Below are 14,493 nucleotides of genomic sequence, written 5' to 3'. Positions count from 1 at the left end.
GCAGAGCACAACAAGTGGAAAGTTCCTTCGCACATGCGCAGATTACTTGTTTACCAGTTTGGGACACAGGATGTCAGCGCCATCTTGTAATGGCGAATGTGAGTGCGGCCTCTCACAGTCCGTTCTCCCCTGTAACTCAAGAGAAAGACGAAGTCACCCATTGCCATTTTACTCGTTGTTTTCCTGCAAGCTGTAGTCAGTTTAGTGTGCTGGTATGGGCTGAGGAGATGGCTCAGTGAGTGATGCTTGAGTCCAACCCCCAGAACACATGGAAGGAGTCAGCTGTAAGGCAGTGTGGTGTGGCTCCAACCACCGGGGTGATCCCCGAGGCTTGCTAGCAGTCAGCGGATCCCCAAGCCAATGAGAGGCCCCACTCAGAAAACAAGGCTGCCGGCTTCTGAGCAATGACAGCTGGGCGGGCCTCTGGCCAGCATTTACACAGGTGCTCACATGTGCACCTGCACACACATAAACAGGTGCTCACATGTGCACCTGCACACACATAAACAAACAGGTAAGCACACAGAGGTAAATAAATAAGTCAAGGTGAAGAGAAAAAATGATAACGTGTTTGTATTTAAAGGAGATGTGCCTGTGAGCATCGAAGGTCAAAAGAATCTACAAACAGCATTAAGAGAGCGAATTTAGGAAAATCACTTGTGAAAATTCACTAAGTTACTGTAGCCGCTTCTGTTTCTACTCTTGACTTTTCTGCTTGAATAATGCATTAGACTTTTCTCCGTTAAGCATCCCTCAGCTCATTTTGTTTTAGTCAACTTGAGATCTTGTGATTTTTGTTTTTCCGCTAGCCCTGTTCAGGCATATTTCAATGTATTTTTAATACTTTCCTTGATGCGTTCCATCCTGGAAGCATATCTTTCCTATCTCCTGTTTCTTTGACTTGACTCTGTTATCCATCTTTCGCATGCGTTTCTAGTTATATCTTACGGCTGGTTCCTATAGGGTTGGCTCATAAACACTAAGTACACCAATCTGACTTGTCCGGGTCAGGACCTAATACCCCATCTCCTTAGCCTGTCAAGGATGGTCGGACGCCTTCTTCACCCACTTTCCTACCTTGTATCCTACTTCCCTCTCCGTTTTAGTTTTGCCTTTCTTTTTAAAAACTCCTCCAAACTAACTGACAGTTTCACAAAGATTTTCTTTATGTATATAGCTGTTTGCAAGCCTGTGTGCAGAGTGCGTGCAAGTAATGCTGTAGTGCCCCACAGAGACCCAAAGAGGACCTCAGAACCCGTGGAGAGCTGCTAGCCACCATACTGGAGTCTGGGAATCTAGGACCTGTGCAAGAGCAGCAAGTGCTCTTAAACATGAAGCCGTCCTCTAACCCCTAATATTAGGGTTTTTTTTTAAATCATTTTTTTTGAGCATTTCAAAACACAGTCACCTCCTCCCCAGCTTCTCCCAGGTCCGCCTTCTACCCTAGATACCCATCTTTCTGTCCATTTTTTTTTCTTTCGTTCATCAAATCTGTGATGCCCATATATCCATAGATGTGTGGCCATTGAAATATGATTTACCTACTCTTAAAGAAAACCAACTTTCCTTTTCTTGGCAGCCACAAATCACCAATAGCTCTCATTAGGCACAAGAGTTGGTGTATATGACTCCCTCTCCTGAGGATTTGTCTGGCTTGAGCTTTCATGGTACCTGTGCATGCTGCCTTAACTGCTCTACATTCATATATGCCGCTGCCCTGGTGTGTCCTGAGGACACTGTTTCCTTGTATATATTTGCTACCTCTGGCTCTTCCACAATGATCTCAGAACCCTGGTGTGTGTGTGTGTGCGCGCGCGCACGCATGCGCGTGCATGCGCGTGCATGTGTACATGCAGTATAGCTGTTCTATTTAGGGATGAACATTCCACAGGCTCTTACTCTCTACGTCTTGGTCAGCTGTGGCCCTCTGTGTTATTTACAATCTACTGCAGACAGAAGCTTCTCTGATGAGGATTAAGAGATGTGTTGATCTACATGCGTAACAATAATTATGTCCAGAGAACTTGGTTGTAAGACCTTATTGCTAAAGACACCAAGTATAGGAGTCATAGAACATGGAAATATTAAGCTACTGCTGACCTGGAAGATGCATCCTTACTGGATAGCTTTAGCAGTGCTAAGAAGTGCTGTGAATGCTCCTGGAGGAGAGAAGAAATCATAGTTTTACCCAGCTATGAGCCCTGTAAGCTACAATAGTGACTGGGCTGGCAAGATATTTTCATTGGTACAATGGTGGCATGACTGTGAACTAAGTAATCACTTTCTAGTTGGATATAAGTCCTACTGTATAAGATGAGTTATAACTGGCACCATTGTTGGGCCAAGAACTGGAGGCTGGATGGGTTAGGGTTAGGGTTAGACAGGGTTAGGGGTAGGAGAGGACCTATATTATCATTCTGCCAAATGATCTTTCTTGTCCCCTTCTAGCACTCTCTCTGAGGTGGGGCTGGCGGACTTGGGATGCTAGCCCCGGTCACCGCTGCTGAGTGCCCTTTCCCCTCCCAACTCCTTGCCTCCATGTTTCTCAGGTTCAGTATGATAGAGGTCATGATACTGATAACTTATTTATCTTGTTGAAGAGTTGACTGCTGATCAGAAGTCTAAGAATTGATGCCTTTTGTTTGTAAAATCCTCCGTGTGGGTCAGTTTATTCACCTCCTTCACTGAATAGCCTGTTTGAAACTCTGGAGTCTTTTCCTTTTTTACTGACAATGCTGTTCCCCCGGGCTTGTCACAAAGTGACCCCTGCATGTGCCTGGAATTACGATTTGCCTGCCAAGAAACTTCCCGTCATTCAAAGTGGTGGTGGTCTTTCTTCTTAGCTCTCCACTCAGTTGTCACCTCCACTCAGAAGCCTGTCCCGAAGGCCCCTCCATTCTGCCTTGTGTACCCACTCTGCCTTTTCAGACAGCCTTCCAATCGTCTCTGTCTATTTATAGTTTCCAGGTGAGAAGCTCCCTTTGTAGGTAGAGGTGCACGCCTAGTATTGCCTCCATAAATATGTGTGAATGAAAGAATTAATCTAGAAACCAAAGTAACTGTCTCTACTCCCCAGAGGTGATAGAACCCAGAACACATGAAAAATGCATTTTCTGAATTGTAAGTGCTAATCCATGATCTCAGCCCCCACAATTGCAATAGGCTTGTTACAGCAGTTAAGGACCAAACTGGCTGTCTCTTTAAACATTCTTATTCCATATACCATAGAGCCAAATGCTTAGTATTCTTTGACCCCAGTGAAGTCTATTTTTACTTCTGTGCCTTTACTTCCAATTGCAATGCTTTACAGAACATTTTTTTTTAAAGAATCAAGATGTTCAAGGGGAATGCTCGAGTTGGGCTCCCAGTCATTCATCCAGGCATAAAAACTCAAGGGGTCGCTGAATATCCTTTCTCCCTACATCTCAGCCATCTCTTCTGCTCTTTTTCTTCCTTTTCCTCCCTCTCTTCCTTTCTCTCTTTCCCCTTTTTCTCCTTCCCTCACTTCTTTCTTTTCTTTTGCTTGTATGTCTTTTTTTCCTGAAACAAGGCCTTGTTATGTTATGAAACAAGACCAGCTGGCCTCACAATTCCCTATCGAGCCTCAACTCCCCACTGCTGGGGTGAGGGGGCTGCCAGGATTTCCCCTAGCCTTCACCTGCTCTAACTTTCCCTTTCGAGGTAGGCCCTTGCCGGCCCTCCTTAGAAAATAGCAAACACGCACCAATCTCATCAGTGAGAGGCTGGAGCACTGGGAGGCAGACACCACAAAGTCAATGGGCATACTGGCCCCCAGCATTCATCTGAGTCTCTGGGATGAGATTACAGAATTTGGTTGTTTTGTTTTCTTCAAAACAGGCTGCGCAATGCACGATTCCATCTTGAAACCTAAAGAAAATCGCTTCCTCTCCTGGCAGGCACCTAATCTGAGAGAGTTCTGAGCTGGCAGTGGAAAAAGCCCCTCTGTTCCTCACTGGCTCAAAGAAGGCTGTGGCAGTTCCTGCCTGCTCTTAGCACACTTGCTTTCTTTTGCTTCCCGCTCCCTTTCACCTCTTAAGGAAATTTACATATCTTTTGTACCTGTGTAATTGCTTCAGACTTGGCAAGGGTTGTCAATCAGTTCTGGGTCCAGGCAAGCAAAGAAAGTATCCATTTGCCATGTTTGTGGGAAGCAAACTCTTACTTCATGTGGCAAACATGGAAAGCGAGAGCCTTTTGTGTACCGTGAGAGTCCAGAGATGCCCAGGGCTGACGGCCAGGTAACTGGTGCAGCACAGTGCGGCGTAGGTCTGAGACTCTGAGTCCAGCCATCTGGTCCTGTGTCATCACCAAAGTCTGACTCCCCCAACCTTTAACTATCAGATGACCCTACTGGCTTTTCAATTCCCATCAAACTACTTTCTTCAGATTTAGCATGATTCAGAAAAGTGTGTTTGTTCAGCTAAACTGCCTTTTCTAATTCGTGTTGTGGTCAATTAAAATGTGCAGCCCAAGGATTCTGACGATTTATCCTCTGGTTGAGAAAGAGCTTCCCCCCCCCCCCCAGTTGTTCTTTGCTGGGAGTGTGCTGAGCTCGCTTTCCTGCTGAGATTAGCAATATACACTATTCAGTCTGATTAGCAATATACAGAGTTGCTGGGAATGTGAAAGAGCACTTAGAATTTGGCTATTTATTGTCCCTTTACTGAAGGGATGGTACCTGCCAGCACCTTCACCTAGAAACCTGAGGTGATTGTTGGACTGGCAGTGCCTCCTAGTGGCTCAGGCTCCAAAGACTGAGAAGTCCTTGGGGCAGCAACAGACTCTTGGCATCTCCTGCTCAGCCCTCTCCTCTCTGAGTCTGCATGAGACGGGGAGATTTTGATGCTGATGAGCTCATGGACATTTACCAGATTTTTCAGTAGCCTGCTGACTGAATTCCCAACAATGACTGGCTGTGAAATGAAGAAAGAAATGGAGTGAAAGTGGGGGACAGAAACAGAGCAAGGCCACTACAACCTGTAGAGGTGGATTTGAAAAGTGCTTTGTCATAGTGTGCTCTGAAGAGACCCCGTACTCTTCCCTTGTAGAGAGGTTAGCTACCCAGAAGTGTCAAAATATCCCCGTGGCCATAATTAGTAAGCTTCCTCAGGCGTAGCTTCAGACGCTACAGTCACCGGCAGAGGGGCCCAGCTGGTGTTTTGGAACCTCGTATCCTGAAAAGAATGTGCATGACTCCAAAAGATGATATTTTAAAGACCGTATCCTCCTAACAAATGAGCGAAGAAGAAATCCTGTCTTCCAAGCACAACCTGCCTTAGGCCTTTGCCAATTCAGGATATGTGAATTCAAATTTGACTAGATCTCCTTGGAGAACTGGGGAGGCATCTAGAAGGCTCTACTCCTTCAGGAAGGGGGAGAAAAGTACTCGGTGAGAGTAAAGGCTATGTCAGAGGAAAACAGAACAGGAAACGTAGCCTTGATGACTAAGAACTTCTCCTTTGGAGCCAGGCACGGTGGCGCATGCCTTTAATCCCAGCACTCTGGAGGCAGAGGCAGGCGGATTGCTGTGAGTTCGAGGCCAGCCTGGTCCACAAAGTGAGTCTTAGGACAGCCAGGACTACACAGAGAAACCCTGTCTCGAAAAACCAACCAACCAACCAACCAAATCCTCCTTTGATATCCTCTTAGGGTTCCCCAAGGTAGAGCATCCCCAATCTTCATGTTTGCCTTGTCTCCCAATGAGCCCCATCCCAAACTGTGGACATATTCCATTCCTATCCGTTGCTAATTTACCTTTCTTGCATCACAGCACATCTGTGTTCTATCTAGTCTCCCAAGATCTTTGTGTACATTCTGGTAGAGCATTTACTGTGGAGGCATGCTATGTCCCAAATATAGTCAGCCACTACCCACTGCTCACTTCCTTCTATATTTACATTTTGACAGGGACGCCAGAAGTCTCTGGTTAGCCAATCTTGGAAGCCAACCTTATCCGTCAAATTATGCATGTCCCCTCACCCCACTGTGCCCAATCCCAAAGGTGGCATCGTTGACAGAAAGCCCTTTGCTCCTCTGAGTTCTGTTTGAGGGTCCTCCAAATTGATCACCCCTGTCAATGAACAATGGCCCCATGTAATGTGCCAACCCTTAAGGGCTTCGACCTGGAGCTTCCAAGCCTCACGTTCTAATATTTATTTATTCCATCTACAAACGCAGGAGAGTTAAGGTCCTTTGAGACTATAGTAAAATTCTACCCAGTAATGGTTGCTTGGACAACGGCAGGATGGTAGCCACAATCTTATTCACAAGGTTTTAGGTAATTGTGGAATATTCCAGACAAGGGGCAGAATTTGGCACTCCTTTGGAAGATTCTGAGCAGCAATCTGTGTCCAGCATTTTTTAGAACTGGGGACAGCAGAGGCGAGTGAACATCGAGGACTAGTGGGCATTATGTTGTAAGCTCTCGGCATCTGTACCGCCACATGCCTTGGCCAACAGGTTTCATGTTTCTAAGAAATTTCTAGACTATGCACCACACTGGTTAGGAATAGCCCTCGTCTTCTTAGCTGCCATCTCCACGCGGGCGTGCCTTTCCTTCCTCCCTTCTCCCCCTTCTTCCGCAATCCCTCGCCGCGTCGTCCCGGTACCTAGCCTGCGCGAGCGCGCGCCTCATCGCCTTATCACCCGCTCCTTCTGGAGGGGCTGCTCCTCAAAGCTGTCTAGCCTGCGCCGCGCTCCCGCTGAGCAGCCGCATCCGTGCGCGCGCGCGTGGCTCCGGGACCGCGCTGATTCGCTGTCGCGCTTTGTGGCGCTCGTGCCCGCCCGCCCCTTGAGCTCGCGCCCGGTGTCGCTTTAGTCTGCAGCCGCGCGGCCACCGGATCCCACCGCCGCAGCCCGGCAGCGACGCGGAGTGCAAGCTCAGCGCCTGGAGGAGAGCCACGGCGAGCCCGCCAAGCCCGCACTATGCAGGCCACTGCCGATTCCACCAAGATGGACTGTGTGTGGAGCAACTGGAAAAGTCAGGGTATTCTCTTTATTTCAGTAGTGCATGCCTGCGGCGCACGCGGAACCGCGATCCGGACTCGGCCTTTGTGCATCATTTCACCTGTGGGACCTATGCATGCTTTACACCCAGGAGCTTTCTGCGGGGCGTGGGGGGGGAGTAAACCTGTTCTTGCAAAATCGACATGGATGATATTTGCCTACCCCCTTGTCTTTGTCCCCTCCCAGTTCACCCCTTTGTTTTCTTGTGTATTGTGGCATTGTAAATAATGCATCATTTGTCTCCTCAGGGAGCTTTTCTGGCCTGATCATTCGGGACTTGTTTAATCTCTCAGCCACGGAGTTAAAGTGCTTCCTTATTGTTTCTGCATCGCAGTGCATTTATTTCTGCCCAAAGGTTGAGATCAGAGCCATTAACCGAGAGGGCATCCTTAGGGGGGAGGGACACACCCATCTCAGGCTTGTTTTTTGTGATCACACAAAGGAAGCTGGAAATGCAGACCAGCTCTCCAAATCCTGAAAATATGATGGCGTAGCCACTTATAAGGGAGGTTCAGTATGAAGTATTCTGGTGTTTGTGACTGTCATTGGAATAACCTATGCCGTTTATTTGTTAACAATGAGTTGCTGTGAACTAAAAGGAGGGAAAGCAAAGCAGGAGCGGCTGCCCTCTGGTCTAACAGATTTGTTTAGAAACGGTCCATATTAGCACTGGGTGTGGCCGCCCTCCATCCTCGCCTTTCAGCCATTTTTATTCAGCCTCGTATATCACACATCCATCTCCCCTTTGTTACAATTAAGATTTTCTCCCTCACCTTGCTCATTTTGCATGAGGAGGAGGAAGAATTTGCAAGAATGAATTGTGTGAGGTAAAGTCAGGGGTTAGCTAGCTCCCATGTCTTTTGATATTTACAAATACAGTTCTGAAGAAGGCGCATTTGATGGAACCTGCAGGGGTTTGCAGCATCCTTGGGGACCAGGAGCACTCGGGTGTGGTAGCTCTTTTTATCTTTTTTTTTTTTTTTTTTTTTTTTTTTACTAAAAATGTTTCTATTATTTTTAATGCTTCTGTAGGATTGTTTTCTTATGGCTTTTTTCTTAAGAAAAGATAAAAACACAAATATCAGAATTAAAGCACTCTTGCTTTGGCTCTTGTTTGTTGAATTGGGTGGCAATGGTATAAAATACAGTAAGCAGTCTACTTCAAACCATGTGGGCCTATTAGAAATATGACTGTCAGAAGTAGATAGGTGGGACATAAATTTAAAAGCCAATAAATAAGAGATGAGCAGTCAAGGGGTGTAATTTTAGCAAATGGTGACAGCTGCATGGAGCCGCATGTGTTGAATAGAGCAGCTGCCTGTGAACATGCTATGCAATATCTCCTTCTAGATACATGTGCTGAGGCCCATCATTTGGATGCACACACTCTGCAACCAGTTCTTCATAAGAATCTCAAGTTCAGATGGACAGGAGGACTGCCAATTAGTATTCAGTTCCGGGCGTCTTCTATTTTAAACAGAAGTAGATATGGAAAGATGGCGGGTTTTTTTTTTGTTGTTGTTGTTTGTTTGTTTGTTTTGTTTTGTTTCATTAGTATAGGTCACTGAGCATTATGACATCACAGAGCTAAGGGGTTTGCACTGGTTTGTTTTAAATGTTGCCGTGAATATTTTTAATATAAAATCAGGAATCAGCATAAAATGCAATAATTTGCCCTCTGAAGGCAACTGTGTCTCTTTCCAAGCACACAGCTACTTGTGGAGATTAACCTAGAACTGCTGGCGAGCCTTTATAGCCAGTGACCTTTAATTGTCATTAGATTCATTGATCTTTCTCCCTCTCAAACAGAGCAAAGACATTGACTTGAAAATTGACTAATAATTAACTAGGTAGTTCGGTGACACCAAAGAGCCACGGTATGAATGAATTGCTCCTTTGTTGTCCTCCCCTCCCTGTCAGAACTTTCACTTTCATCATAGACGAAACCTACGGTAGATTCTAAGCGCATCTTCACTTAGGTTCCATATCATTTAAAAGCAAATAGTTCTAGTCCCTGGCAGCCCCCGAGAATCACCTGCAATGCTTTAAGAAACACAAAGGATGCTGGGCTCCACCCCTAGGGCTTAGCATTGTGGTTTTTAAACAAACACTCCTACGATGAGTTTACTATGTATACAGGGTTGAAGCTGCTAATGACCAGTAAGTAATTCCTGGGGTGTTCAACTCTTAGGCCAGCAGAGCTCAGTCCACAAATGACATGGGTGTGTCCTAGGAGGCACTGCCCATACCGTGAGAATCAGTCGCCACTGGTGAAAATGTCCTGGAAGTATTGAGAAGCTTTATGTAGATAAAAATGTGTGGGCTTTAGGCTTCCTCTGCATTGTTAACATTTTCACCTACAGATTACATCAGAGTAGTTCACTGAAATGTATCATAAAACTAGAGTGCAGGGGTCAGTGTGTGTGTGTGTGTGTGTGTGTGTGTGTGTGTGAGAGAGAGAGAGAGAGAGAGAGAGAGAGAGAGAGAGAGAGAGAGAGAGAGAGAGAGAGAGAGAGATGATTTCAGCTAAAGGCAATAATTCATGACAGTTCATGCCTATAATACCAGAACTGAAGAGACTGAGGAGTGAAGATAGTTCAAAGCTAGAACAACATTGTATCACAAACAAAAAATCAAAAGCAAAAAGGGTTACAGAAAAGGCTAAGTCGGGCATCGGCATACACATCTGTAATCCCAGCATTAGGATATAGAGACAGGAAGATCGGTTCAAGGAAGCCATGCTCACACATTGAGTTCAAGGCCAGACCTTGAGATCCTGTCTTCAAAACACAAAACAAACAAACAAACAAACCAAAAAAAAAAAAACCCTCTAAAATTTTAAAATTTACAGAATTCAATTTCCTAATGGAGCTATTCTTATAGTTTACAACAATCTTAATTATTTTTGAGGCAATTTTACTGCTTTTGTTCAATCCTTTCAAATCCTGTGCATGGACGTTTGTTTTCACATTTTCATTTTGCAAGTGATAGATGAGGCTTCGGTCAGGTGCACAGCTAGTGACAGCCCGAGCCCTGCTTCCCACTGTCTTGCCATCTGCCCCTGAGGTAACTGGTACTCTCCTTGGTGATTTGTCTAAAGATGAATTGTCTGAATAATGCTGAATAGCCCTCATAGCCTCAAGTTTCTGTTTTGACAAGGATCTTCTCTCAAATTCCCAGTTGACTCTTGGATGGCGGGAGACTATGCGAAGTTAAGCGAGACTTGTGAGAAGTGGTAAATTCAGCAGTAAAAGCAGCTCTTCTTCAGAGACAAAGCTACACGTGGCAATAATGCAGAACGCATGCCCCACCTACACAGCTGTCCTCCTCGTCCCCAGCGTCGCTGGTTGAACATTCTAAATTCTTGCACATATTAGCGACTAGTCAGTACTTGTAGCACTTGGTCTTAAGCGTCCATGACGTTTCCTGTCCTTGTATTGGGCGGGGGAATTCAGGCCTTAAGAGAGCGAGAGGATCAGCAGTTAGCCCTATATTGGTCTTCAGCCACTCCACTTAAATCTAGATGATGTCACATAAGGAAGAATGAGCAACATCCACCCATAGGACTCTCTCGCTCTATTCCTTCTTTGGATTTCACTGCGCTCAGCAAATTTAACAGTTTACATCTATAGTAGCATGGCAGTTGGACAATCTGTTAGGTGCTTGGTGCAAAGGCTCAACTCCTTTTTTATTGCACAATGACTCCACCAGAATGCAAACTTTTGATGAAGTATTTAGTTGTTCTTTCGAAAGGAAATATTTTGGAAATTCTGGGGTAGCCTACAGTGCCCTATGGAAATGCTTCAGGACTGACTGTCTGATCCAAGTGTTACTAGATGAAACATTTATTAAAGACCCAAGCATCCCATAATATGTGGCAAACATACATTTTAGCTACAGAAGTGGAAAGAAGTAGTCATTTTTTTTTTTTATTGCACGTGAAGGCTGGAGAAATAACTCAGTTGATAAAGTTCTTGTTGCATAAGCAATGAGGTCCCAAGAAGGATTCCCCAGAGTTTGTGCTTAAAAAAAAAAAAAAAAAAAAAAAAAAATGTTCACTATCTGCTTGTGATCTTAGCCCTGAGGAGGCGGTGACAGGCAGGTCCCTTGAGATTACTGGCCAGCCAGACTAGCCTACTCAGGGAGCCTCAGTTCCCTTTGAAAGACCTTGTCTCAAAATATGGGATGGATGGATCCTGAGGAGTGAGACCCGGGGGGTTTTTCTTCAGCCTCCACACAAGTACATGCATGCACGCTCACCTGTGCACCCATGTGCACCCACACCTGTTCACACATATAAACACGTAAAAAAAATGCAATTTGATAGAGACAGTTCTGCATTTACATATCAAGGCAGACCAGTCTTACCTTTGGCCAAAGCCAGCTTTTTATTTAGACTCATTGCTAGAATATGCCAAGTATTACAGCAAGCTCCTCCCTGGTGCAGATTCTAATGAGAGCCCATGGGAACCTGCTCAGCTGGGGCTCTGGGACTTTCCTTGGTGAAGGAGGACTCCAGGTACGCAGATAAAATTGCAAATGTGTATGGCCTGGACAGTTGGATCCACTGGAAAAAAAAAGAATGCTCTATTTCTTTTTCCATAGCATCTCTAGCATTGTCAAGAGAACCTTTCTAAGGGCATGTATCAGAGTTTGAGGTGGAAATGGCTTTTTTCCCTTCCCTGACGATTGATGCACACACACTACAAATTTTTATTTTTGCAAAGAGAAGTTCAATAAAAGCCACAAATCACCTACCACCCAGAGTTAATCAGTATGAATACTTGCTGAGTATTGTCTAAATATATCAGTCTGCCTGTGTATACACTTCCAGAAATGTACATCATAAAGATGAAGGTGAACACTAGACATAAAGGGAAAAGTGATCTATATAAAATGAGATATGGAGATATCGAAAAGAATTTTTTAAATTTTCTTTTTCAGGACAGAGTTTCTCTGTGTAGCCCTGGCTATCCTGGAATTTGCTTTGTAGACCAGGCTGGCCTCCAGCTCATGTAGATCCACCTGCCTTTGCCTCCCAAGTGCTGGAGCTAAAGGCATGTGCCACCATGCCCAGCACAAAAACAGTTTAAAATGATTTAACATAAGAAGCTGACATAGGGCTGAAAGAATTATTCACTTCAGATATATATCTCTTTGTAGCATGGACTATTCCTAAAATTTAGGATAATACTATGATAAATATTAGTAAGTTAGAATTATTTTAATTATGTTTTAGTTTAAGCTACATAGATGGACTTTCTATAGTATCTATTTTAAAAATCAACATTTAAATGGATGAGATAGTTTGACAAAAATGCTGTTCAATATTCACATCTTTAAATCTGTTCTATTTCTCAGATTTTTGTGAGTTGAAACTTACTCCGTAAAAACCTGCAGCCCTCTTTTATGATGGGCATTATGAGGAGTATACATATACAGGTTGAGGGTGAAATACTCCACTACAGCGAGCTGGCCTTCTTTCTTTATTTTCAGTTACTCTCTCTTTGGAACATAAATATGCTGTAATGTTTTAAATTTCTTTATAATATCATTAAAATTTAAATCCACAGAACCCAAGCAGAAACGAAACAAAACAAACAAACAAACAAAACCTGTTAGACCTTGAGTGTGTGGTTTTCAGGATATCATCTCCCTATTGAGAAAAGAATATTCTCTCTGTCTCTGTCTCTCTGTCTGTGTCTCTGTCTCTGTCTCTCTGTCTCTCTGTCTCTCTCTCTCACCAACCAAAATTCCCATCTCTCGCAGCCTGTAGGGCACATGCCTCTCCCTCATACATTCCTTTCATACCACTACTCTTCCAGGTCTTTTGAAACTACAGCAGCCATTTAAGAAAATATGGCTTCCTTATAATTAACTCACAATCAAGACAAAAAAAGTTGACGTTAATGATTCTGTAAAATACATATTCTGTCTGATTGTGTCATGGTTCTCGCTATAGGTAGTTTATTGTATATATGTGTAATAATATAAATGTATATGTAAAAAATAAAAAAAAATTTAATTGATAAAAAAAAATACATATTCTGGGCCCAACATGGTAGCTCACACCTGTAATCCTAGCACTCAGAAGACTGAGGCAAGAGAATTTCCATGACTTTAAGGCTACCCAGCGCTCCAGAGTGAATTCCAGGCCAACCCAAAGTGATAGCATGCCCCACAATAAGCAAAATAAATGAAGATATCATCTGACTAGATGACAGCTAAAACCAAAGAAAAACCCCAAGTGTTAGCTACCACTAGATTTGAGGTTTACCAATCTACAGTTTGGTGATTAGATTCTTGAAAGATCAGAGAAAATATGACCCATGTGCAAGAGCACAGTAATTTAGCAAAGGGGTCCAGATATGAGGAAAAGTCATCCCCTTGTCATGCACCTTTTTAGTTCCAGAAATCTTTTTGCTGTTGTGATTTTGGTCAGAATATGTCAAGCACATAGTTCAGAAATCAGAACAGAAACACCTGTCTGCCTCCACGGCTCTTCTTACCCCATGCCGCAGTGGACTTAGGACAGCAGAGAGCGGACTTACAATCTTGTGGCTAATTACAGTTGATAACCAAAATACGCAATGAACAAAGTTTTGCGTTTTGAACTAGTCAAACAGCTGGAGGGAAAAGCATGTGAAGACACTCAATTCTCTCTCTCTCTCTCTCTCTCTCTCTCTCTCTCTCTCTCTCTCTCTCTCTCTCTCTCTCTCTCTTTCTCTCATGTCTTCTTATGGCCACAGTTGTCATGTTTCCCTTCAGGCAGCCACTTCCTCCACCACCACAGTCTGAGGAGAGGCTCTTGCCAGTGAGGCCTCGACTTAGCTTAAGGTTTAGAAGAAAGTGAAGCAGGCTGACTTAAGTGTGTGCATCGTGACAGGCTTCAGTTCCTGACTGGGTTTCATAATGGTGACCTTGGACCTGGTTGTCACCAAGATCTCCTCACAGTGAGGAGAGAACAGAAACGCTACTGATTTTGAGCTTAAGGATAAGAATCAAATCGCTTCCAGCTCAGGGAAGAATGGTAAGGCTTGCTTAAACATCTAGTCATTCCCGTCCATCCAAGCCAAGGAGCAGCCAGCAGGAATCAGTCGTACTGTGGTTGTCTTCATTTGCTGAAGAAAGGCACTTACGTTGCTGTTGGCTGCGGCTTTGACAATCCAATCTTTTATTTTCCTTTATTCCTCCAAAGCTCATGTAGAGAATGCCTTAATGCTGGGCCCTTTTACTATCTATGGGAAACTCTGAGTTTCTGCACCTTGCCTTTCAAAGCATCCACAGGATTGCTGAAACAGCTAGAAATAGTGTTGGCATTTTTTTCCTTGACAGCTAGATCGGCCATGTTTAGGTGGTATGAAGGGTGGGCTGGGAAAAGGCATGGTGAGTTCTGCCAGCAGCTCACCAGCTGGGCTCAGGACTCCTGGACTACCCTTTGAAGTCCCACTGCGTGGGAGACTCTGT

General features: G+C 44.4%; 1 protein-coding gene across 2 annotated transcripts in view; it reads left to right on the top strand.

Moving 5' to 3' along the window:
- The window catches only part of Rtn1 (reticulon 1), a 213,529-nt gene that overhangs the window by 178,833 nt on the left and 20,203 nt on the right, over positions 1 to 14,493 (top strand). The window contains exon 1 of one of the 2 annotated variants that reach the window (XM_051147310.1): positions 6,828 to 7,006. The exons of the other annotated variant lie outside the window; for it this stretch is intronic. Within the exon in view, the coding sequence (XP_051003267.1) occupies positions 6,946 to 7,006 (61 nt within the window). The 5' untranslated portion in view covers positions 6,828 to 6,945. Of the gene's footprint in view, positions 1 to 6,827; positions 7,007 to 14,493 lie in introns of those variants that run through there. 2 annotated transcript variants of the gene reach the window in all.

The sequence above is a fragment of the Acomys russatus genome, chromosome 1 (assembly GCF_903995435.1).
Source record: "Acomys russatus chromosome 1, mAcoRus1.1, whole genome shotgun sequence".
NCBI lineage: Eukaryota > Metazoa > Chordata > Mammalia > Rodentia > Muridae > Acomys > Acomys russatus.
This window is presented reverse-complemented; position numbering and strand designations above follow the sequence as displayed.